At 40.9% G+C, this 24396-nt stretch overlaps 1 protein-coding gene across 1 annotated transcript; it reads left to right on the top strand.

Moving 5' to 3' along the window:
• The first annotated feature begins 1575 nt into the window (after positions 1-1575).
• Positions 1576-24094, top strand: LOC311509533 (uncharacterized protein). Its single transcript, XM_084574772.1, has 30 exons — positions 1576-2072; positions 2868-3000; positions 3635-3766; positions 4283-4396; positions 4592-4705; positions 4901-5017; positions 5487-5565; positions 5714-5942; positions 6086-7871; positions 8420-8593; positions 8817-8990; positions 9881-10054; positions 10173-10350; positions 11380-11672; positions 11715-11880; positions 14462-14544; positions 14994-15116; positions 15651-15764; positions 16055-16162; positions 16705-16818; positions 17112-17219; positions 17762-17875; positions 18168-18275; positions 18473-18589; positions 18867-18937; positions 19088-20858; positions 21103-21276; positions 21494-21667; positions 22562-22735; positions 22860-24094. The coding sequence occupies exons 2-30, from the start codon at positions 2909-2911 to the stop codon at positions 23020-23022; spliced, it is 7338 nt and encodes a 2445-aa protein (XP_084430898.1). The 5' UTR covers positions 1576-2072; positions 2868-2908; the 3' UTR covers positions 23023-24094.
• The last annotated feature ends 302 nt before the right edge of the window (positions 24095-24396 follow it).

The raw sequence follows: 24396 nt of genomic DNA, 5'->3' as shown, positions 1-24396 counted from the left end.
AAGTCTCTGCTGCTCTGGATGTGCTGCAAAACTGACCCTCTGTTATTTTTTCTTCTCTCTGCAGATGGAAGTACTGATCTTTGTGAAGGCAATGGTGAACAGGATGTTTTTTGTGCTAAGAGCGTGAGCTCTGTCCTGATGATCCAGGGAGGTTGAAGCAGCAACAACCGCTTGTGTGTGGAGAGGCTCTGAATAGGTCACGTTACAGGGAGGTGGAAAGGAGAGGAGTGCTTCATCTGGATGGTCTCCACCAACAACAGACCTACACTATTCAACCCAATAGCTCAAGCAATTTCAGACAAGCCCTTCATGAATTATTCAGACACATTAATGATCAACAGACCAAATATCTATGTTGTCTGTTTATACAGTAGATACAAGTAGCATTATTTTTACTTTTGTTTTGTCCATACATTTCTTTCATTTGAGCAGGAGCAGGAGCTGGAGCAGGGAGCAGTTTCCACCAGGAGCTACTCACGTGTTTGTCATTGTCATAGTTGATTAGATTAAGCAGATTGTTACATGAAAGGTTGTGTGTTCAAAAGATGTAGCAGTAGATTGGCGCAGAGTCACTTACATGGTTATGTAATTTATTAAGACAATGTATGGTCTTAACCTGGCATTGATCTTTTATTACTGAAACTGATTGTTGAACAGAAACATTGGAATCAACATTCAGTATCAGTCGTGCACCACTACCACACTGAACTGGTCATAGATTGAAGATCTCAGAAGCTGATCCTCTTGAGCATCTTGTTTTATGTTGGTTGTAGCTCTGCATGTTTACACACTGTTAGGGACAAAAATGGTCTTTGCCATTTTTTATATGGATATATATATAATTTTAATACTAACACAAATCACATAATACTTTTTACACTGTAACCTAAATTGCTAACCATTCTCGAAAATCCGACACAACAAAAAATAAAGATCTATTAAAATCAGTGTGGTATCCAAGACTGTAATACTCCCCCAAGAAAAATCCACTTTACATTCAGAGTATTGCAAATATTTCACTTTTAATGTGTGTGGGTTTTTTTTTTTTTTAAGAAATAATTGTAAGTTTTGAAGTTGATTAAAAGATTTCAGAGTTCAAGAAATGGGTTAAAAACAGCTTTGTTGTTCTTCTTCTTCTTCTTAATAAAAAAATGGAAATGTACACAGTATTCCAGTATGTTCTTTATTATGTTATTTGGTGTGTTTCTGATTTATAGAGTCGGACTAAAATAATAAATTATGCTTTTATTTAGCAGGATATCCAAAATGTAGGTTTTATAATACGTTCTAGAGTTTACTTTCACTTTCATTTACCCAGCTGTGTCGGAGATCGTTTTCTCCGGTAGACCTCCTTCTGAAGGTAAAGGAAGCAGGTTTTAATCCTTAACACGTTAACATCAGCTGGCGATTAGTTCCGGATTTCTACAGGAACGGAGAGATCGTGTCATACGAAGTCTCTTAATCAAAGTCATTTCGTGTCGGTATACACAATGGAATGAAAGTCATTTTATTGTGGAAATCTTCCTCCCAGCTGTTCTGTCACATGTGGATCCGTGACTCATTCCAGGAAGTAGCCTAGCGTTTGAATCAGGAGTAGAAACAACGCAGCATCTTTTATTTTCTTCTAATCTATCTAGTCTATTCTGGGAGAATCTCTTCTTGCAGTTGGATTTTATATAAGTATAATTTGGACATGACTTAATTTACAACAACATTAAATTAGGATTTACTGAGCACAGAAAAGTAGAGTAGGCCCTATTTGTTAATGTAATAATACCTGCCAAATATATTCTACACCAGTTATGTTGAAAGGTTATCTCGTAATACAATTAAATAAAATGAAATGAAATAAAATACATTTAAATTAAATTAAATTAAATTAGATTAAATTAAATTCTTGTGCGGAGCAAAGATTGGAAGACTACTGGGGCAGCAACGATGACGTTTGACGCGAAAACAAGAACAGACAGATGAACCATGAACAGATGATGTCTGAACCAGCAGCGTCTTTAGAGTCCAGGTGTGGAGGAGAGAGTCTTCTTCTTAAACTGTTTCCACTGTTTGAGTCTAATGTAAGTTTGCTTTGTTTCGTACTTTTTCGTGCTTTTGTTTCGTACTGTCTTCAGTCATTTTACAGTATGTTCTCTAATGTTTGTCAAAGACGCTTCACTTCGAATTGAACGACACAGTTTGGCTCACTCATGTTTGAGGGTCAGTCTACATACCATTTAATATTTTACTGGAATCAATATGATCATCAGCTGTTGCTTTCTTTAGAAAAAAACTGCGTTTTGTTTTTATTTCCGGGTGTAAAACCGTCGTCTGAGATACAGCAGTGTAGTACTGTTTCCTGTTAAGCCTTTCAAAATAAGATGTAAAGCCTTGGATGAATGGGAGTTGAAGAAAGTGGAGTTTGTTCCTCTGAGGAACAGCTTTAACTCTGAGCCTTCATGTTCACAGCACAGAACCGATGCAGAGAGACAGTCACAGTCAAAATGTCCATCTCCATTGTTGTTTTGTGATTTTCTAGTATACATATGTCCTGTAGTTCATTCTTGTTTGTATCTCAGACTAGTAGTTCTCTGCTCTTCTCTGGATCCAGTTGATCTCTGATCCATTCATCATGTTTGTTCTAATCTGCTCTTCACTTCACCACAGCTTTGTGACTCCAGAGTGACTATATGGTAGAAGTATATCAGCTGATGGCAGATTCTCAACCTCATACTGCTGTCTAACTGCGTTTACCTGACACGGATAAGAAACCAGAAGAGCCAGTCAGTGAAGAAGCAGCTGATATATTACAGAAGAAATTATGTAAAGACGATTTCAGTTGATGTGCAGATGCATGATTTGTGTTTCCTCTGCAGGTGGAGGTAGAAAGTGTGTGAGTTGATGTGAATCCATCAGCATGGATCAGAGTGAGTACAGAGAGGGGGGAGTCCCTCCATCTAAATCCATATATGTGAGTGGGGACCATGAGAACCAGACCAGAGCTCAGAGGTGAGATGACCATCCCTAACTGTCCATGACTGTTCTCCATGTTAGAGCTCAGCACTAAAATCATTGAACCATCATTATTTACAGTGCCTCCTAAAATAGTTGTCTACATTTCTGCATAACAATTACTCAAAACATCAGTGGAGTTTCACAGGTCATGAAAGTAGATAAAGAGACCCCAACCAAACACATGAAACACTAATAGTATACTGCAGTATTTGTTTATTCTGGAAAATGACCCAATATTACATATCTGTGAGGTGCAAAAGTAAGTGCCCCTCTGGGATTACAAGTTATTAGTTTTAGAGGCCATCCGTTCAGAAGTGTTCAAATCTACCAACATCTCTGAACTGAAGCTGTTCTGTACTGAGGAATGGGCTAAAGTCCCTCCAAGCTGCTGAAGACGACTGGTCAGCAGTTACTGGAAATGTTTAGTTGCTCTGTTATTGCTGCATACGAGGGTCACACCGGATACTGAATAGATATAATTTTCTTGAACAACACACAAGCTCTTTTTCTACTGTCTATACTTGTTTGGCAATCCGCTGATGTTTTCATTCATTTTTGTGCAGAGCTGCAGAAAAATTGTGAGGGGTGCAAACGCTGTATACTGAAATCTGTGTGTGTTGTATTTAAGCCCAGAGCAAGAGCTCGGATCGGACTCTGATGAATCTGAACTTGAACCTGAATCCAGCTGTGTCTCTCTGAAGAGTGATCATTCAAAGGCAGAACCCTTGACTTTTAGACAACAACAGCCTGCTGAAAAAACGTAAGATTTAACTGATTTTAGCAAGAAATACATTCAGCATCATGGTTAGCTGTGATGTTGTGAAGAACTATAGAGCTATGCTATGTCTCTTGGACAGGGTGTTAAAACATGATGTTGTCAACACTGTCTGGCAGCACAAGCAGGATCATTAGACATTAGATCATTACAGAGTGTAGTAACTTAATGTGATATATGTTCATTATGAAGAGCCTCAAACTCTTATGGATTTAGACAAACTGATTATTTTCTTTCTTGAACGCTGTTAAACTGTTTAAAGTTTATTTGTATCATGCAGTAGTGTAGACAAATGCATTCTTATGTAAGAGATTTGCACTAAATCCGGATTCATGATTGTGATAATGTTCAGTTGATATTGAAACAGCATTAGAAAGCTTAGAAAGTTTGTGGTGCAGTTACACCAGATTGAATTAAATTAATTAGCCTGTCAAAATAATAGAAACACACGTCAGTACAACAATACATTTCTCCCCCTGCTTGTTTTCCTCTGTCTTCCAGAATCCATCAGAAACCAGACTCACTTGAACCTGAATCCAGCTGTGTATCGCTGAAGAGTGATCATTCAAAGGCAGAACCCTTGACTTTTAGACAACAACAGCCTGCTGAAAAAAAGTAAGATGTAACTGATTTTAACAAGAAACCACATTCAACATCATGGTTAGCTGTGATGTTGTGTAAAGCAACATGCATCTCTCTTGCACGGGCTGTTAAAACATCTTGTTGTCACCATTGTCTGGCAGCACGGGCAGGATCATTAGACTCACCAAGTGTAAATTTCTCCCCTGCTTGTTTTCCTCTGTCTTCCAGAATCCATCAGAAACCAGACTCACTTGAACCTGAATCCAGCTGTGTATCTCTGAAGAGTGATCATTCAAAGGCAGAACCCTTGACTTTTAGACAACAACAGCCTGCTGAAAAAAAGTAAGATGTAACTGATTTTAACAAAAAACCACATTCAACATCATGGTTAGCTGTGATGTTGTGTAGAGCTACATGCATCTCTCTTGCACGGGCTGTTAAAACATCTTGTTGTCACCATTGTCTGGCAGCACGAGCAGGATCATTAGACTCACCAAGTGTAAATTTCTCCCCTGCTTGTTTTCCTCTGTCCTCCAGAATGCATCAGAAACCAGACTCACATGAGCTTGAACCCAGCTGTGTGTCTTTGCAGAGTGATCATTCAAAGGAAGACATCATTAACTTTAAAAGACATCAAGCCTCGGCTGCAAAGAAGTACGATATAATTGAATTTAGACTGTATCTGACAGCTCCCAGCACAACTGCTCTTCTGCTTTGACATTTAAGAACTCTGAAAGGAAAACTGGTCCAGTTGCTGACATTTGCACCAAGCTCATGTCCTCTGATTTCTTTTCTATAGCACCGTGCTCCTGTCCTCCAATTTTTTTGACTAATTTCTTCGCTATTACTACCCATGCAATTCTGTGGTACTACCGTATAACATGTTAACTGCTGTGTGTCGCTGTCTCTGTGTGCATGTGAACTTCCTGTGATGTTCAGTCATGAAGTGTAAAGTCTTGTTTCACTTCTTGAAGGATATCACAACGCATTAGTGTTTGTTCTGATTAGGACGATCACAACAGAACACACAGTCTTTAACTCACTGTTTCTGTATGTGTGCAATCAATACAATAGTTATAATTGGTAGAAACATGTGAACTAATTGTTGATGATCCATCCACAGAGTCTACCAGGAGAGTTCAGAGGTTCCCAGTGGTCAGTCTGTCCAGCAGCATCAAACACAGCTGGACTCCGTATTTATGGTCTGTACATGTACAACAACTACTTGACATCTATTGTCGTCTCCATGCTGCTCTATGTAGACCAGTGGATTGTCAGTCTGTCCAACATCTGATGTCTAGCTCCATCATTTCACTGGGATTGTTTCATTCGTATAGTTTTCTGTTGCAGCTGTTGGAGCACAACGTCATCACTTTTGTGAAGAAGGAACTGAAGAAATTCCACAAGGTTCTGAATCCAGATTACCCAGAATGCTTGGAGGGTCAGAGGGAGGATGAAGAGGTGTTGGAGGGTGAGGATGAGGAGCAGAGGAGGATCAGCAGAGAAGCATTTCTGAAGATCACACTGAACTTCCTGAAGAGAATGAAGCAGGAGGAGCTGGCTGACTGTCTCCAGAGCAGTAAGATGATTTATGTGAAAATTTAACCTCTTGGATAAATTAGATATTTACTAATGTCTCAAGAGATCAAAATATATTCAGACTATTTTTTATTGGATTGAATTGTTGAAATTACTTTTTTCATTTGTTGTGTTTTCATTTAGACCTTATTGCTGCAGCTTGTCAACGTAAACTCAAATCAACTCTGAAGGAGAAGTTCCAGTGTGTGTTTGAGGGGATTGCTAAAGCAGGAAACCCAACTCTACTGAATCAGACCTACACAGAACTGTACATCACAGAGGGAGAAACTGCAGAGGTCAATGATGAACATGAGGTCAGATGGATTGAAACAGCATCCAGGAAATCAGACAGACCAGAAACAACCATCAGACCAGAAGACATCTTTAAAGTCTCACCTGGAAGAGATGAACCAATCAGAACAGTGATGACTATGGGAGTGGCTGGCATTGGGAAAACAGTCTTAACACAGAAGTTCACTCTGGACTGGACTGAAGACAAAGCCAACCAGGACATCCACTTCACGTTTCCACTGACTTTCAGGGAGCTGAATGTGGTGAGAAAGAAGAAGTTCAGCTTGGTGGAACTTGTTCATCACTTCTTCACTGAAACCAAAGAAGCAGGAATCTGCAGGTTTGAAGAGTTCCAGGTTGTGTTCATCTTTGATGGTCTGGATGAGTGTCGACCTCCTCTGGACTTCCATAGCAATGAGATCCTGACTGATGTTACAGAGTCCACCTCAGTGGATGTGCTGCTGACAAACCTCATCAGGGGGAAACTCCTTCCCTCTGCTCGCCTCTGGATAACCACACGACCCGCAGCAGCCAATCAGATCCCTCCTGAGTGTGTTGACATGGTGACAGAGGTCAGAGGGTTCACTGACCCACAGAAGGAGGAGTACTTCAGGAAGAGATTCAGAGATGAGGAGCAAGCCAGCAAGATCATCTCCCACATCAAGACATCACGAAGCGTCCACATCATGTGTCACATCCCAGTCTTCTGCTGGATCACTGCTACAGTTCTGGAGGATATGTTGGAAACCAGAGAGGGAGGAGATCTGCCCAAGACCCTGACTGAGATGTACATCCACTTCCTGGTGGTTCAGACCAAAGTGAAGACGGTCAAGTATGATGGAGGATCTGAGACAGATCACCACTGGAGTCCAGATACCAGGAAGATGATTGAGTCTCTGGGAAAACTGGCTTTTGATCAACTGCAGAAAGGAAACCTGATCTTCTATGAATCAGACCTGATAGAGTGTGGCATCGACATCAGAGCAGCCTCAGTGTACTCAGGAGTGTTGACACAGATCTTTAAAGAGGAGAGAGGACTGTACCAGAACAAGGTGTTCTGCTTTGTCCATCTGAGTGTTCAGGAGTTTCTGGCTGCAGTCTACTTGATCCACTGTTACACCAACAGGAAGACAGAGGTGCTAGAGGACTTCCTGGGACAAAACCACAATAACTCATCTCTAGATGTCTTTCTGAACAGAGTCATGGAGAAATCTCTGGAGAGTAGAAATGGTCACCTAGATCTGTTAGTTCGCTTCCTTTATGGCCTCTCTCTGCAGTCCAACCAGAAACTCTTGAGAGGTCTACTGGGTGAGACAGAGAGCAGTCCAGAAATGATCCAGAGAGCCATCAACCACCTGAAGACAATGGAAATGTACAAAATTTCTCCTCTCAGAAGCATCAACGTCTTCCACTGTCTGATTGAGATGAACGACCTCTCAGTATACCAGGATATCCAAGAGTTAATGAAGTCAGACAACAGATCAGAGAAGAAACTTTCTGAAATCCACTGCTCAGCTCTGGCCTACATGCTGCAGATGTCAGAGGAGGTTCTGGACGAGCTGGACATGAAGACTTACAACACATCACTGGAGGGACGACGGAGACTTATTCCAGCTGTTTGGAACTGCAGAAAGGCTGTGTAAGTCCAGATGTGATCAACATTATAAACCAGTGTAGATTAGTAGTTATCGGATAATGACACTATAACATTCTCATTATTTGTTATTCAGACTGATGAGAACCATTGTCAAATCAAGTCAAATCCAGTCGGATAAGATTATCTGATTGACTGATCTTAAGAGCAAAATGTCAAGTTTTCAACTGTATGGTCAGTTTCTTCTTTTATAGAATAGAATAGAATAGCTTTATTGTCATTGTATAACAATACAACAAAATTTCTTTTGGCAGCATCTCTTGTAGCAGCTACATGTCACAGGTATAGAAGAGAAATAAAGGTATACACGTAATAAATATGAAGGTGCAGTAAAAATACTATATATAAATAGTCTGTATTTACACTAGTGCAAAACTTAGTAGTCCGTTTCCTGGTGTGGGAGGTAGTGTGTGTGTTGGTTGGTTGGGGTGGGGGGTCATGGTTCCTGCAGCAGTCTTTTGACAGCCATGGGGAAGAAGCTGTGTTTAAGTCTGTGTTTAAGTTTAAGTCTATATATGTATATTTCACAACAGACTTTGTGGCTGTGGACTTTCAAAGAAACTCTGTGAAGTCATAGTCTCAGCTCTGAAGTCCAAACCCTCCTATCTGAGACATCTCGAACTGAGCTTCAACCAGCTGCAGGATATAGGAGTGAAGCTTCTGTGTGGTTTTCTGGAGAGCCCACACTGTAGACTGGAGACTCTAAGGTCAGTAGAGGGTTTAAGAAAGTCTTATTCTCTCATTTCAACACAAAACACCTATTCATTTTTATCTTTGTCACATCTCTTTGATGACTCTGATACCTGCAAATCACTAGCTCTTACTTCACAGAACCATCATTACGTTCAGCTCTGAACAGATGATGAAATACTAAATGATTTCAAGCTGGAACTTTGTCCTCTTAACTTACTTCTTTTATTCTTTACTTAGATTCAGTTGTTGCAATTTGTCAGAGAGGAGCTGTTATTTTCTGGGACCAGCTCTGAAGTCCAACCCCTCTCATCTGAGACATCTGGACCTGAGCATGAACCAACTGATGGATTCAGGAGTGAAGCATCTGTGTGGTTTTCTGGAGAGTCCACTTTGTATAGTGGAGAATCTGGGGTCAGTTAAATCATTTTTCTTGTTGTAGTTTTTATTGTTATTATATATTTTTTATTAGCATTCTTATGAAGAAGTCTGAGGCGCAGACACAAGCCAGGACCAATTCCAGGTGATGAACCATTGGCATGGCGAGGCTTAGTCACTCACCGATCATAGTTCAATTAAATTAAATTCAATTCAATTTTATTTATATAGCGTCAATAACAATACAAATTGTCTCAAGACACTTTACAAAACCTGGCCTGAAACCCCCAGAGCAAGCCTGAAGGCGATGGTGGCAAGGAAAAACTCCTCTTTAACAGGAAGAAACCTTGAGCAGAACCCAGCTCATATGGAGGGACCCATCTGCCTAAGGCCAGCCGGGTACAGACAGAAGAAAGAGAGATTGCAAAGGCAAACTTGTAAGGATTGGTAAATAACACAGAGACAAACTATTTTGTTAAATTAAGGAGCATTGTGTTCCTTAACAGTGTTTCCCCCTGGTGTTGTACAGTGCCTTGCAAAAGTATGTCTACAAATTTGAACATATCTATTCTTTTTTCAACATGCATAACTGTTCACCTAAAGTCAGTAGTTCGTAGAGCCAAAGTCGCTTTGGATAAGTCTCTATGAGCTTGCCACATCTGGCCACTGCCATTCGGAAATCAATAGCAGACTGAAACTGGTTTTGCTTAAGAATATCCCTGTAGCACCATCGATCCTTCTCTTGATTCTGACCAGTTTCTTAGTCCCTGCTGCTGAAAAGCATCCCACAGTGTGATGCTGCCATCACCATGTTTCTCTGTGTAAGATGTGTTGGGTTTGCACCAGACATAGCTTTTACCTTGGTGAGCTTGTTATCATTAATATTAATGAAAACTCTTTGTCACTGGTTCTGTTTGTCTGTTTAGATTGTCTCGATGCGGTTTGACAGAGATCAGTTGTGATTATCTGGTCTCTGCTCTGAAGTCCAACCCCTCTCATCTGAGAGAGCTGGACCTGAGTGGAAACAAGCTTCAGGATTCGGGAGTGAAGCATCTGTGTGGTTTCCTGGAGAGTCCACTCTGTATACTGGAGACTCTGGGGTCAGACACCATGTTTTATTTGTGTGTTGATATTAGTATGTTAAAATGTTGTGTCTGTAAACTGAGAGAGACAAGTGATCTTTATCTTCTAAGCTTACATCTTTTATTCTTTGTTCAGACTGAGGGGCTGCAGTTTGTCAGAGAAAAGCTGTGATTCTCTGGTCTCAGTTCTGGTCTCAGTTCAGAAGTTGAAGTCCAACAGGTCCCATCTCAGAGAGCTGGACCTGAATGAAAACAAGCTGCAGGATTCAGCATTGAAGAAGCTAAGCAGCTACGTGGTCCTCAAGTCCACACTGTAGACTGGAGAGTCTGAGGTCAGTAGAAGGTTGGAGCCAGTCCATGGTGCTTTCAGCAGACCTTTTCTGTCATTTGGATGTCAATAACTGCAAATTAATGCAGACATGAATATGTTTCATGAACTGCCAAAAGAACAAAATGTGTCATGCATGGAGCTAACTGTGGATAGAGACAGTTGTCCTTATGAATCTGAGCTCTTTGGTCTCATTTCAATACTAAACAAGTGATCCATTTCATTTTTGTCACATGTCTCACGTGAGTCTGATAGAAGCCTGCAAATCACGGGCTCTCATTTTAATCATGTTGTCTTTATACAGACCAGAATCTCTGCTGAGGTCCAGTAGTCACATATTTATATGTGTCCTTCTCTTATTAGTTTCATTCAGATGTATTCATATTTCTTTATATGTCAGAAATAGATGAGATGTTAAACAACACATACAGACTCTTTCTTTAAATGGAACAATGTTTGTTTCTACTGTGGACTTGAATGAAACCTTCAGTGTGTTTACTCCAACATGTTTACATGAGAGCTTAAACAACTTCACAGCTTCTCTACTGTTCATACTTCTTTAAGTGAGGGAGAAACAGCTTTTCAATTCCTCTGTATGTCCTGAATATAATAAAAGTCTTTGAATCTTGAATCTTTAAATCTTCTCTCCTCTTTAAAACTTTAGGCCCCCCGTTCAGGCCTTCGTCTAACAATCCAATTGCAAGGGACCAGCTTAGTGTTCAGGTGTGAACGCACCCTTAAATGTGTAATTTGACAGACAGTGACTTTTGAAGCTCAACACAGAAACTGCAGATTGAAATATCAACGACTTGGAGCAACGACGTGGAGCAGAACATGAGGGGAGAGTATGAGGGGTGTTTGTTTTAAAGCTAGTGACAGAAGCTGATCTTTAAAAATGCTAGTGACCTCCTGTATCACATCATGTACATCATGCATCGTTCCTGTCCCCAAGAAGAAGCGGCCCAGCGAGCTGAATGACTTCTGACCGGTGGCACTCACATCACATCTGATGAAGACGCTGGAGTGGCTCTTCCTCAAGCTCCTCAGACCTCAGGTGCAGCACGCTGAGGACCCTCTACAGTTTGCCTACCGGGCAGAGGTTGGTGTCGAGGATGCCATCCTCTACCTCTTGCACAGAGCCCACTCGCATCTGGACAAGGGAAAAGGCACTGTTAGGATTACCTTCCTGGAGTTTTCGAGTGCCTTCAACACAATCCAGCCCTTTGTACTCCAGGAAAAACTCTTCAGAATGCGAGTGGACCCCTGCCTGGTTGCTTGGATTTCCAGCTACCTCACCGATAGACCACAGTACGTCAGGCTGAAGGACATCACGTCTGACACTGTGGTCAGCAGCACTGGAGCTCTGCAGGGGACTGTACTTTCCCCTATTCTCTTCACTCTGTACACTGCAGACTTCTGCTACAACTCTGAAACGTGTCACATTCAGAAGTCCGCAGACGACACGGCCATCATGGGGTGTATCAGAGACGACGAAGAGGAGGTGTACAGGAGCCTGGTGAGGGATTTTTTTGTCTGGTGCCACACGAACAACCTGCAGCTCAACACCTCAAAGACCAATGAACTGGTCATTGACTTTGGGAGGGACAGACCCAACCCCAGACCAGTTCTGTTGGGAGCGGAGGAGGTGGAGGTCGTGCAGACCTATAAATATCTTGGACTGTGGCTGGACAACAAGCTGGACTGGACGAGCAACATGGGGCAGCTGTACAAGAAGGCTCAGAGCAGGATGTACTTCCTGAGGAGGTTAAGATCCTTCAACATCTGTAAGAAGCTCCTGGGGATCTTCTACCAGTCTGTGGTCGCAAGCGTTCTGTCCTACGCTGTTGTGTGCTGGGGTGGGAGCACCTCAAATGCAGACCTCTCCAGGTTGGAGAAGCTGATCAGGCGGGCTGGCTCGGTGGTTGGCACGAGGCTGGACCCTCTGGTTTCTGTAGCAGAGAGAAGGACACAAATAAACTAACGAGTATCCTGGACAATGCCAGCCACCCTCTGCACACAACCTTCAGCAGCCAGAGAAGCACCTTCAGTGAGAGGCTGCTCCTCCCAAGGTGCAGGACAAATAGACTGAGGAACACCTTTGTCCCCCGTCCCATCAAACTGTTCAACTACCACTCTCGTACTGTACCTTTCCTCAGAGCTGGTCTCATCAAGAGCTTCACAGAGAAACTTTGGGACCTCAAGAAACTAACTTCTTTTTATTAAATGTTAAACTGAATCTCAACAGTGACTTCTCTTTTAAAACTAAATTATTTAAGAATGTCATTCTTCGGATCTGATTTAATGTTTGTGTTAAAAAAATAAATAAAAGGCATTTATTGAAGAAACTGATTCATGAGTTTTAACTAAAGAATGAATGTTTTAAAAGCTCCTGTTCCTAATATTGTGACTAATGTCCGTCTGAGGCTTTAAAACGATGTTTGCCTGTTGTTCACCATGTCACTCAGGTGTGGTGAAATTTCCTAAGTTCAGCTCCAGGTCAGTCAGTAACCTGAAGAGACTCCTGCACCCAGAGGAAGGATGGCTTTCACCACCTGAGTCACTTCATAGAGTTGTGGATTGGAATCAGCGGACTAAAATAATAAATGATGCTTTTATTTAGCAGGAAATCTAAAATGTACGTATTATAAAACGTAAATGAAATTTCATTCACCCTGTGTCAGATCATTTTCTCGTGTAGACCTCCATCTGAAGGTAAAGGAAGCAGGTTTTAATACTTAACACATTAACATCAGCTGCCAATTAGTTCCAGATTTCTGCAGGAACGGAGAGATCGTGTCATACGAAGTCTCTTAATCGAAGTCCTTCCATGAAGTCATTTTTATTGTGAAAATCTTCCCAGCTGTTCTGTCTCAGGTGAATCCCTGACTCATTCCAGGAAGTAGCGTTGGGATCAGGAGTAGAAACAACGGAGGATCTTTTATTTTCTTGTAATCTATCTAGTCTATTCTGGGAAAATCTCTTCTTGCAGTTGGATTTTGTATAATTTGGACATGACTTAATTTACAACAACATTAAATTTAAATGTAAAGGTTACCCCGTAATACAATTAAATGAAATGAAATACATTTAGATTAAATTAAATTCTTGTGCGGAGCAAAGATTGGAAGACTACTGGGGCAGCAACCGATGACGTTTGACGCGAAAACAAGAACAGACAGATGAACCATGAACAGATGATGTCTGAACCAGCAGCGTCTTTAGAGTCCAGGTGTGGAGGAAAGAGACTTCTTCTTAAACTGTTTCCACTGTTCGAGTCTAATGTAAGTTTGCTTTGTTTCGTACTTTAACTCTGTCTTCAGTCATTTTACAGTCTGTTCTCTAATGTTTGTCAAAGACGCTTCACTTCGAATTGAATGACACAGTTTGGCTCACTCATGTTTGAGGGTCAGTCTACATACCAATTAATATTTTACTGGAATCAATATGATTATCAGCTGTTGTCATTTGCTTTCTTTAGAAAAAACTGCGTTTTGTTTTTATTTCCGGGTATAAAACCGTCGTCTGAGATACAGCAGTGTAGTACTGTTTCCTGTTAAGCCTTTCAAAATAAGATGTAAAGCCTTGGATGAATGGGAGTTGAAGGAAGTGGAGTTTGTTCCTCTGGGGAACAGCTTTAACTCTGAGCCTTCATGTCACAGTCACAGTCAAAATGTCCATCTCCATTGTTGTTTTGTGATTTTCTAGTATACATATGTCCTGTAGTTCATTCTTGTTTGTATCTCAGACTAGTAGTTCTCTGCTCTTCTCTGGATCCAGTTCATCTCTGATCCATTCATCATGTTTGTTCTAATCTGCTCTTCACTTCACCACAGCTTTGTGACTCCAGAGTGGACTATATGGTAGAAGTATATCAGCTGATGGCAGATTCTCAACCTCATACTGCTGTCTAACTGCATTTACCTGACACGGATAAGAAACCAGAAATAAGAGCCAATCAGTGAAGGAGCAGCTGATATATTACAGCAGAAATTATGTAAAGATGATTTCTGTTGATGTGCAGATGCATGATTTGTGTTTCCTCTGCAGGTGGAGGTAGAAAGTGTGTGAGTTGATGTGAATCCATCAGCATGGATCAGAGTGAGTACAGAGAGGGGGGAGTCCCTCCATCTAAATCCATATATGTGAGTGGGGACCATGAGAACCAGACCAGAGCTCAGAGGTGAGATGACCATCTCTAACTGTCCATGACTGTTCTCCATGTTAGAGCTCAGCACTAAAATCATTGAACCGTCATTAATTACAGTGCCTCCTAAAATAATTGTCTACATTTCTGCATAACAATTACTCAAAACATCAGTGGAGTTTCACACAAGTCATGAAAGTAGACTAAACTACCAACATCTCTGAACTGAAGCCGTTCGGTAGCTGCTGAAGATGACTGGTCAGCAGTTACTGGAAATGTTTAGTTGCTCTATTATTGCTGCATAAGAGGGTCACACCAGATACTGAATAGATATAATTTTCTTGAACAACACATAAGCTCTTTTTCTACTGTCTGTACTTGTTTGGAAATCCACTGTTGTTTTCATTCATTTTTGTGCAGAGCTGTAGAAAAATTATGAGGGGTGCAAACACTGTATACTGAAATCTCTGTGTGTTGTGTTTAAGCCCAGAGCAAGAGCTCGGAGCGGACTCTGATCCTGAATCTGAACCCAGCTGTGTGTCTATGAAGAGTGATCATTCAAAGGCAGAACCCTTGACTTTTAGACAACAACCCTCTGCTGTAAAAAAGTGAGATTTAACTGATTTTTAGCAAGAAATACATTCAGCATCATGGTTAGCTGTGATGTTGTGTAGAACTATAAAGCTACGTACATGTCTCTTGCACAGGCTGTTAAAACATCATGTTGTCATCGTTGTCTGGCAGCACAAGCAGGATCATTAGACTGAATGTAGTTACTTAATGTGATATATGTTCATTATGAAGAGCCTCAAACTCTTATGGATTTGGACAAACTGATTATTTTCTTTCTTGACCGCTGTTAAACTGTTTAAAGTTTATTTGTATCATGCACGAGTGTAGACAAATGCATTCTTATGTAAGAGATTTGCGCTAAATCCGGATTCATGACTGTGATAATGCTCAGTTGATATTGAAACAGCATTAGAAAGCTGGTAACTCAACTGTATAATTATTTTGGAGGCTTAAGTTTGTGGTGCAGTTAAACCGGATTGAATTAAATTAAGTAGCCTGTCAAAATAATAGAAACACACATCGGTACAACACATACATTTCTCCCCTGCTTGTTTTCCTCTGTCTTCCAGAATCCATCAGAAACGAGACTCACATGAACCTGAATCCAACTGTGTATCTCTGAAGAGCAATCATTCAAAGGCAGAACCCTTGACTTTTAGACAACAACAGCCTGCTGAAAAAAAGTAAGATGTAACTGATTTTAACAAGAAACCACATTCAACATCATGGTTAGCTGTGATGTTGTGTAGAGCTACATGCATCTCTCTTGCACGGGCTGTTAAAACATCTTGTTGTCACCATTGTCTGGCAGCACGAGCAGGATCATTTGACTGAGTGTAGTTACTATCTAATGTTGGAAACTGATTATATGATATATGTTCATTATGAAGAGCCTCAAGCTCTTATAGATTTGGTCAATTGACTCTTTTTTTTTCTTGAAACCTGTTAAACAGTAAATTTCTATGTCTATCAGAATCCATCAGAAACCGCACTCACATGAACCTGAGCCCAGCTATGTGTCTCTGAAGAGTGATGGATCAAAGGAAGCCTACTTTACTTTCAAACCCTCTGCTGGAAAAAAGTAAGATGTAACTGATTTTTAGCAAGAAATACATTCAGCATCATGGTTAGCTGTGATGTTGTGTAGAACTATAGAGCTACGTACATGTCTCTTGCACAGGCTGTTAAAACATCTTGTTGTCACCATTGTCTGGTAGCACAAGCAGGATCATTGGACTGAATGTAGTAACTTAATGTGATATATGTTCATTATGAAATATGAAGAGCCTCAAACTCTTATGGATTTGGACAAACTGATTATTTTCTTTCTTGAACGCTGTTAAACTGTTAAAAGTTTATTTGTATCATGCAGTAGTGTAGACAAATGTATTCTTATGTAAGAGATTTGCGCTAAATCCGGATTCATGACTGTAATAATGTTCAGTTGATATTGAAACAGCATTAGAAAGCTGGTAACTCAACTGTATAATTATTTTGGAGGATGTAGTTTGTGGTGCAGTTAAACCGGATTTAATTAAATTAAGTAGCCTGTCAAAATAATAGAAACACACATCGGTACAACACGTACATTTCTCTCCCTGCTTGTTTTCCTCTGTCTTCCAGAATCCATCAGAAACGAGACTCACATGAACCTGAATCCAGCTGTGTATCTCTGAAGAGTGATCATTCAAAGGCAGAACCCTTGACTTTTAGACAACAACAGCCTGCTGAAAAAAAGTAAGATGTAACTGATTTTAACAAGAAACCACATTCAACATCATGGTTAGCTGTGATGTTGTGTAGAGCTACATGCATCTCTCTTGCACGGGCTGTTAAAACATCTTGTTGTCACCATTGTCTGGCAGCACGAGCAGGATCATTTGACTGAGTGTAGTTACTATCTAATGTTGGAAACTGATTATATGATATATGTTCATTATGAAGAGCCTCAAGCTCTTATAGATTTGGTCAATTGACTCTTTTTTTTTTTTCTTGAAACCTGTTAAACAGTAAATTTCTATGTCTATCAGAATCCATCAGAAACCGCACTCACATGAACCTGAGCCCAGCTATGTGTCTCTGAAGAGTGATGGATCAAAGGAAGCCTACTTTACTTTCAAACCCTCTGCTGGAAAAAAGTAAGATGTAACTGATTTTTAGCAAGAAATACATTCAGCATCATGGTTAGCTGTGATGTTGTGTAGAACTATAGAGCTACGTACATGTCTCTTGCACAGGCTGTTAAAACATCTTGTTGTCACCATTGTCTGGTAGCACAAGCAGGATCATTGGACTGAATGTAGTAACTTAATGTGATATATGTTCATTATGAAATATGAAGAGCCTCAAACTCTTATGGATTTGGACAAACTGATTATTTTCTTTCTTGAACGCTGTTAAACTGTTAAAAGTTTATTTGTATCATGCAGTAGTGTAGACAAATGTATTCTTATGTAAGAGATTTGCGCTAAATCCGGATTCATGACTGTAATAATGTTCAGTTGATATTGAAACAGCATTAGAAAGCTGGTAACTCAACTGTATAATTATTTTGGAGGATGTAGTTTGTGGTGCAGTTAAACCGGATTTAATTAAATTAAGTAGCCTGTCAAAATAATAGAAACACACATCGGTACAACACGTACATTTCTCTCCCTGCTTGTTTTCCTCTGTCTTCCAGAATCCATCAGAAACGAGACTCACATGAACCTGAATCCAGCTGTGTATCTCTGAAGAGTGATCATTCAAAGGCAGAACCCTTGACTTTTAGACAACAACAGCCTGCTGAAAAAAAGTAAGATGTAACTGATTTTAACAAGAAACCACATTCAACATCATGGTTAGCTGTGATGTTGTGTAGAGCTACATGCATCTCTCTTGCACGGGCTGTTAAAACATCTTGTTGTCACCATTGTCTGGCAGCACAAGCAGCATCATTAGACTGAGTGTAGTTACTATCTAATGTTGGAAACTGATTATATGATATATGTTCATTATGAAGAGCCTCAAGCTCTTATAGATTTGGTCAATTGACTCTTTTTTTTCTTCTTGAAAGCTGTTAAACAGTACATTTCTATGTCTATCAGAATCCATCAGAAACCGCACTCACATGAACCTGAGCCCAGCTGTGTGTCTCTGAAGAGTGATGGGTCAAAGGAAGCCTACTTTACTTTTAAACCCTCTGCTGGAAAAAAGTAAGATTTAACTGATTTTTAGCAAGAAATACATTCAGCGTCATGGTTAGCTGTGATGTTGTGTAGAACTATAGAGCTATGTCCCTTGCACAGGCTGTTAAAACATCTTGTTGTCACCATTGTCTGGCAGCACGAGCAGGATCATTAGACTCACCAAGTGTAAATTTCTCCCCTGCTTGTTTTCCTCTGTCTTCCAGAATCCATCAGAAACCAGACTCACATGAGCCTGAACCCAGCTGTGTGTCTTTGAAGAGCAATCATTCAAAGGAAGACATCATTAACTTTAAAACACATCAAGCCTCGGCTGCAAAGAAGTACGATATAATTGAATTTAAACTGTATCTGACAGCTCCCAGCACAACTGCTCTTCTGCTTTGACATTTAAGAACTGGTCCAGTTGCTGACATTTGCACCAAGCTCCTATCCTCTACTTTCTTTTCTCTGGCACCAAGCTCCTGTCTTCCAATTTCTTAACTAATTTCTTCTCTATTACTACCCATGCAAATAGTGGTACCATTCTGTGTTACTACTGTACAGCATGTTAACTGGGAGCATGTGTGTCCCTCTCTCTGTATGCATGTGAACTTTCAGCAGCAAAGCATTTCCGAAGAACTTCCAGAGGAGAATGAAGCAGGAGGAGCTGGCTGACAGTCTGCAGACCGGTAAGATGATTTATCTTAACATTTAACCTGTTGGATAAATTAGATATGTCTCAAGATATCAAAACACATTCAAAGACAATTTTTTTATGAATTGTTGCAATATTCACTTTTTTCATTTGTTGTGTTTTTATTTATGCCTTATTGCTCCAGCTTGTCAGCGTAAACTCAAATCTACTCTGAAGAAGAAGTTCCAGTATTTGTTAGAGGGGATTGGTGGAGCAGGAAACCCAACTCTACTGAATCAGGTCTACACAGAGCTGTACGTCACAGAGGGAGAAACTGCAGACGTCAATGAAGAACATGAGGTAAGACGGATTGAAACAGCATCCAGGAAACCAGACAGTCCAGAAACAACCATCAGACCAGAAGACATCTTTAAAGGCTCACCTGGAAGAGATGAACCAATCAGAACAGTGATGACTGAGGGAGTGGCTGGCATTGGGAAAACAGTCTTAACACAGAAGTTCACTCTGGACTGGGCTGAAGACAAAGCCAACCAGGACATCCACTTCACATTTCCATTCACTTTCAGAGAGCTGAATATGGTGAAAGAGAGAAAGTTCAGCTTGGTGGAACTTATTCATCACTTCTTTACTGAAACCAAAGAAGCAGGAATCTGCAGGTTTGAAGGGTTCCAGGTTGTGTTCATCTTTGACGGTCTGGATGAGTGTCGACTTCCTCTGAACTTCTACTACAATGAGATCCTGACTGATGTTACAGAGTCCACCTCAGTGGATGTGCTGCTGACAAATCTCATCTGGGGGAAACTGCTTCCCTCTGCTCGCCTTTGGATAACCACACGACCTGCAGCAGCCAATCAGATCCCTGCTAAGTGTGTCAGCATGGTGACAGAGGTCAGAGGGTTCACTGACCCACAGAAGGAGGAGTACTTCAGGAAGAGATTCAGAGATGAGGAGCAGGCCAGCAGGATCATCTCCCACATCAAGACATCACGAAGCCTCCACATCATGTGTCACATCCCAGTCTTCTGCTGGATCACTGCTACAGTTCTGGAGGAGGTGTTGAAATCCAGAGAGGGAAGGGATCTGCCCAAGACCCTGACTGAGATGTACATCCACTTCCTGGTGGTTCAGACCAAATTGAAGAAGGTCAAGTATGATCGAGGATCTGAGACAGATCACCACTGGAATCCAGATACCAGGAAGATGATTGAGTCTCTGGGAAAACTGGCTTTTGATCAGCTGCAGAAAGGAAACCTGATCTTCTATGAATCAGACCTGAGAGAGTGTGGCATCAATATCAGAGCAGCCTCACTGTACTCAGGAGTGTTGACACAGATCTTTAAAGAGGAGAGAGGACTGGACCAGTACAAGGTGTTCTGCTTTGTCCATCTGAGTGTTCAGGAGTTTCTGGCTGCAGTCTACTTGATCCACAGTTACACCAACAGGAAGACAGAGGTGCTGAAGAATGTCCTGGGACTAAACTACAATAACTCATCTCTGGATGTCTTTCTGAACAGAGTCATGGAGAAATCTCTGGAGAGTAGAAATGGTCACCTGGATCTGATGGTTCGCTTCCTTTATGGCCTCTCTCTGCAGTCCAACCAGAAACTCTTGAGAGGTCTACTGGGTGAGACAGAGAGCAGACCGGAAATGATCCAGAGAGCCATCAACCACCTGAAGACAATGGACTTGTACAAAATTTCTCCTGTCAGAAGCATCAACGTCTTCCACTGTCTGATTGAGATGAACGACCTCTCAGTATATCAGGATATCCAAGAGTTCCTGAAGTCAGACAACAGATCAGAGAAGAAACTTTCTGAAATCCACTGCTCAGCTCTGGCCTACATGCTGCAGATGTCAGAGCAGGTTCTGGACGAGCTGGACATGAAGACTTACAACACATCATTGGAGGGACGACGGAGACTGATCCCAGCTGTGTGGAACTGCAGAAAGGCTGTGTAAGTCCAGATGTGATCAACATTATAAACCAGTGTAGATTAGTAGTTTAGTTCCTCAGATAATGACACTATAACATTCTCATTATTTGTTATTCAGAGACTGATGAGAACCATTGTTTCAAGTCAAATCCAATCAGATAAGATTATCTGAATCACTGATTTTAAGAGAAAAATGTCAAACAGAATGTTTTCAACTGTTTGTTCTGTTTTTTCTGTTCTTTTATTTATGTATATATTACAACAGACTTTGTAGCTGTGGAATTTCAAAGAAACTCTGTGAAGTCATAGTCTCAGATCTGAAGTCCAAACCCTCCTATCTGAGACATCTGGAGCTAAGCTTCAACCAGCTGCAGGATCCAGGAGTGAAGCTTCTGTGTGGTTTTCTGCGGACTCCACACTGTAGACTGGAGACTTTGGGGTCAGTAAATGGTTTAAGACAATCGTGTTCTCTCACTTCAACACTAAACAACTAATCATTTCACCTTAGTCAAATCTCTGAGATGACTCTGATACCTGCAAATATCCCACTCTTATTTCACAGAACCATCATTACATTCAGCACAGATAACGAAACACTGAATGATTTCAAACTGGAACTTTGTCCTCTAAACTTACTTCTTTTATTCTTTATTTAGATTCAGTTGCTGCAATTTGACACAGATCAGCTGTTATTTTCTGGAACCAGCGCTAAAGTCCAACCCCTCCCATCTGAGACATCTGGACCTGAGCCACAATGAGCTGCAGGATTCAGGAGTGAAGCCGCTGTGTGGTTTTCTGGAGAGTCCACTCTGTAGACTCGAGACTCTGGGGTCAGTTCACTGACTTTTCATGTTGTAGTTTTTATTGTTGTTATATATTTTTTATTAGCATTCTTATGAAGAAGTCTGAGGCAACAGACACGAGCCAGGACCAATTCCAGGTGATAAAGGATTGGCATGGCGAGGCTTAGTCACTCACCGATCATAGTTGCAAATGCAGGGGCCTTTCCAAACCATCACAATCTTCTTTCAGACTACACGGCACACTTGTGAGGATTGGTAACACGCAAACTATTTTGTTAAATTAAGGAGCATTGTGTTACTTAAGAGTGTTTCCCCCTTGTGTTGTACAGTACCTTGCAAAAGTATGTCTACAAATTTGAAGATGTATATTTTTTTCAATGTGCATGCATAACTATTCACCTAAAGTCAGTAGTTTGTAGAGTCAAAGTTGCTTTGGATAAGTCTCTATGAGGTTGCCACATCTGGCCACTGGCAATTTCGCCCATTTCCCCATTTTGCAAAACTCCTCCAGCTCCTTCAAATTTGATGGGTTCTACTGGTGAACAGCAATCTTCAAGTCAGACCACAGATTCTCAGTTGGATTGAGGGTCTGGGCTTTGACTAGGCCATTCCAACACATTTAAATGTTTCCCCTTAAACCACTCGAGTGTTGCTTTCGCAGTATGCTGAGGGTCATTGTCCTGCTGGAACCAACAGGTGAACCGTCGGAAGTCTGAAACAGGTTTTGCTCAAGAATAACTTGTATTTAGCACCATCCATTTCCCAGTCCCTGCTGCTGAAAAGCATCCCCACAGTGTGATGCTGTCACCACGTTTCATGAGCATGCATAAGATGTGTTGGGTTTGCGCCAGGCATAGCAGCAGCTCACCATCATTAATGTTTATGAGGGCTCTTTATCTCCGGTTCTGTTTTTCTGTTTAGATTGTCTCGATGCGGTTTGTCAAAGATCAGCTGTGATTATCTGGTCTCTGCTCTGAAGTCCAACCCCTCTCATCTGAGACATCTGGACCTGAGTGGAAACAAGCTGCAGGATTCAGGAGTGAAGCGTCTGTGTGGTTTTCTGGAGAGTACAGACTGTAGACTGGAGACTTTGGGGTCAGACATCATGTTTTATTTGTGTGCTGATATTAGTATGATGTGAAAGATGTGTCTGTAAAATGACAAAGTACAGACAAGTGATATTTTTCTTCTAAACGTACATCTTTTATTGTTTATTCAGGTTGAGTTCCTGCAGTTTGTCAGAGAAAAGCTGTGATGCTCTGCTCTCAGTTCTGAAGTCCAGCCCGTCCCATCTCAGAGAGCTGGACCTGAATGAGAACAAGCTGCAGGATTCAGCATTGCAGCCGCTCAGCAGCTTTGTGGTCCTCAAGTCCACACTGTAGACTGGAGACTCTGAATTCAGTGGAAGGTTGAAGCCAGTCTATGGTGCTTTCAGCAGACCTTCTCTGTCATTTGGATGTCAGTACCTGCAAATGAATGCAGAGAGTCTCCATAGTAAACTCATATTATCTATGAACTGTCAAAGGAACAAAATGTGTCATGCATGGAGCTAACTGTGTATAGAGACAGTTGTCCTTATGAATACCTACGATACTAAACAAGTGATCCGTTTCATTTTTGTCACATGTCTGAGGTGTGTCTGATTGAAGCCTGCAAATCACAGGCTCTCATTTTAATCATGTGGTCTTTATACAGACCAGAACCTCTGCTGAGGTCCGTCTGTTATTAGTTTCATTCAGATGTATTCAATGTTTCTTTGCAAGGTGATATGTCAGAAACAGATGAGATGTTAATCAACACACACATACATACTATTTCTTTAAATGGAACGATGTTTGTTTCTACTGTGGACTTGAATGAAACCTTCAGCGTGTTTACTCCAACATGTTTACATGAGAGCTGAAACTGTCAGCACTACACAGCTACTCTACTGTTTATACTTCTTTATATACGTCTTTAAGGTGAGGGAGAATTCCTCGGTATGTCCTGAATATATAGTGAACTGACAATAAAAGTCTTTGAATCTTGAATCTTTGACTCTTCTCTCCTCTTTAAAACTGGATGTGCTGATTCACTGAGCGGCTTAGTGTACAGGTGTGAACGCATCCTTAACCCTTGTGTACGGTTGGGGATGAAAACAGCCACTTGGAGTCACTTTGCTCTTAATTTGACCATAACTTTCACTCTGTTGCAGCAAATGAACAGATTTTTGGCGAGGAACCTTAATTTTACATCAGTTTTGAAAATATGATCTCAAAATTTTCAATAGGCCAATAATACACTGTGGGCAAATTTACTACCCTTTCATACGGTTAGTGGCTGAAAACAGCCACTGACTTTGACTGCTGTAAAAATATATATCAGATAAATATTTTTTTCAACTCCAGCCCTGGTCAAAACTACTAACTATTAAAAAATAAATCAAAATTTTAACCTTTTAAATGCCAATTTAGAAAATAAAGTCACTGATATGGGGAAAAATACACACAAAATGCTGTGGACGTGCTGAAATGCTGTAGTTACCGGCAGTGACCACTAGAGGGCAGTGATCGTTATAGCTTCATTTATAGAGCACTTCCGGTCCTCTGTGTTCAGTAAATCGATCCGTATCAGGTGTGACTGATTTATTTGGGCTTCAGTCTCCACATCATAGATTCTTCTCTCCCTGCGCAGGTGAGTCTGTTTGCATTGACGAAGTAAAAACAGACTCTGCAGACTGACCTGCTGCTTCCTCTCAGTCTGTGTTCACCACTCAG

Source organism: Chelon labrosus (assembly GCF_963514085.1).
Source record: "Chelon labrosus genome assembly, chromosome: 24".
NCBI classification, from domain to species: Eukaryota; Metazoa; Chordata; class Actinopteri; order Mugiliformes; family Mugilidae; genus Chelon; species Chelon labrosus.
Note: the sequence above shows the minus strand (reverse complement) of the source record. Positions and strands in the feature narration are given on the sequence as shown.

Coding starts and splice junctions, on each gene's coding strand:
- LOC311509533 (XM_084574772.1), top strand. CDS start 2,909: ATGGATCAGAGTGAGTACAGAGAGGGGGGAGTCCCTCCATCTAAATCC. Junction 21,277..21,493: donor TGTAGACTGGAGACTTTGGG/GTCAGTAAATGG, acceptor TTCTTTATTTAG/ATTCAGTTGCTGCAATTTGA. Junction 22,736..22,859: donor TGTAGACTGGAGACTTTGGG/GTCAGACATCAT, acceptor TTGTTTATTCAG/GTTGAGTTCCTGCAGTTTGT.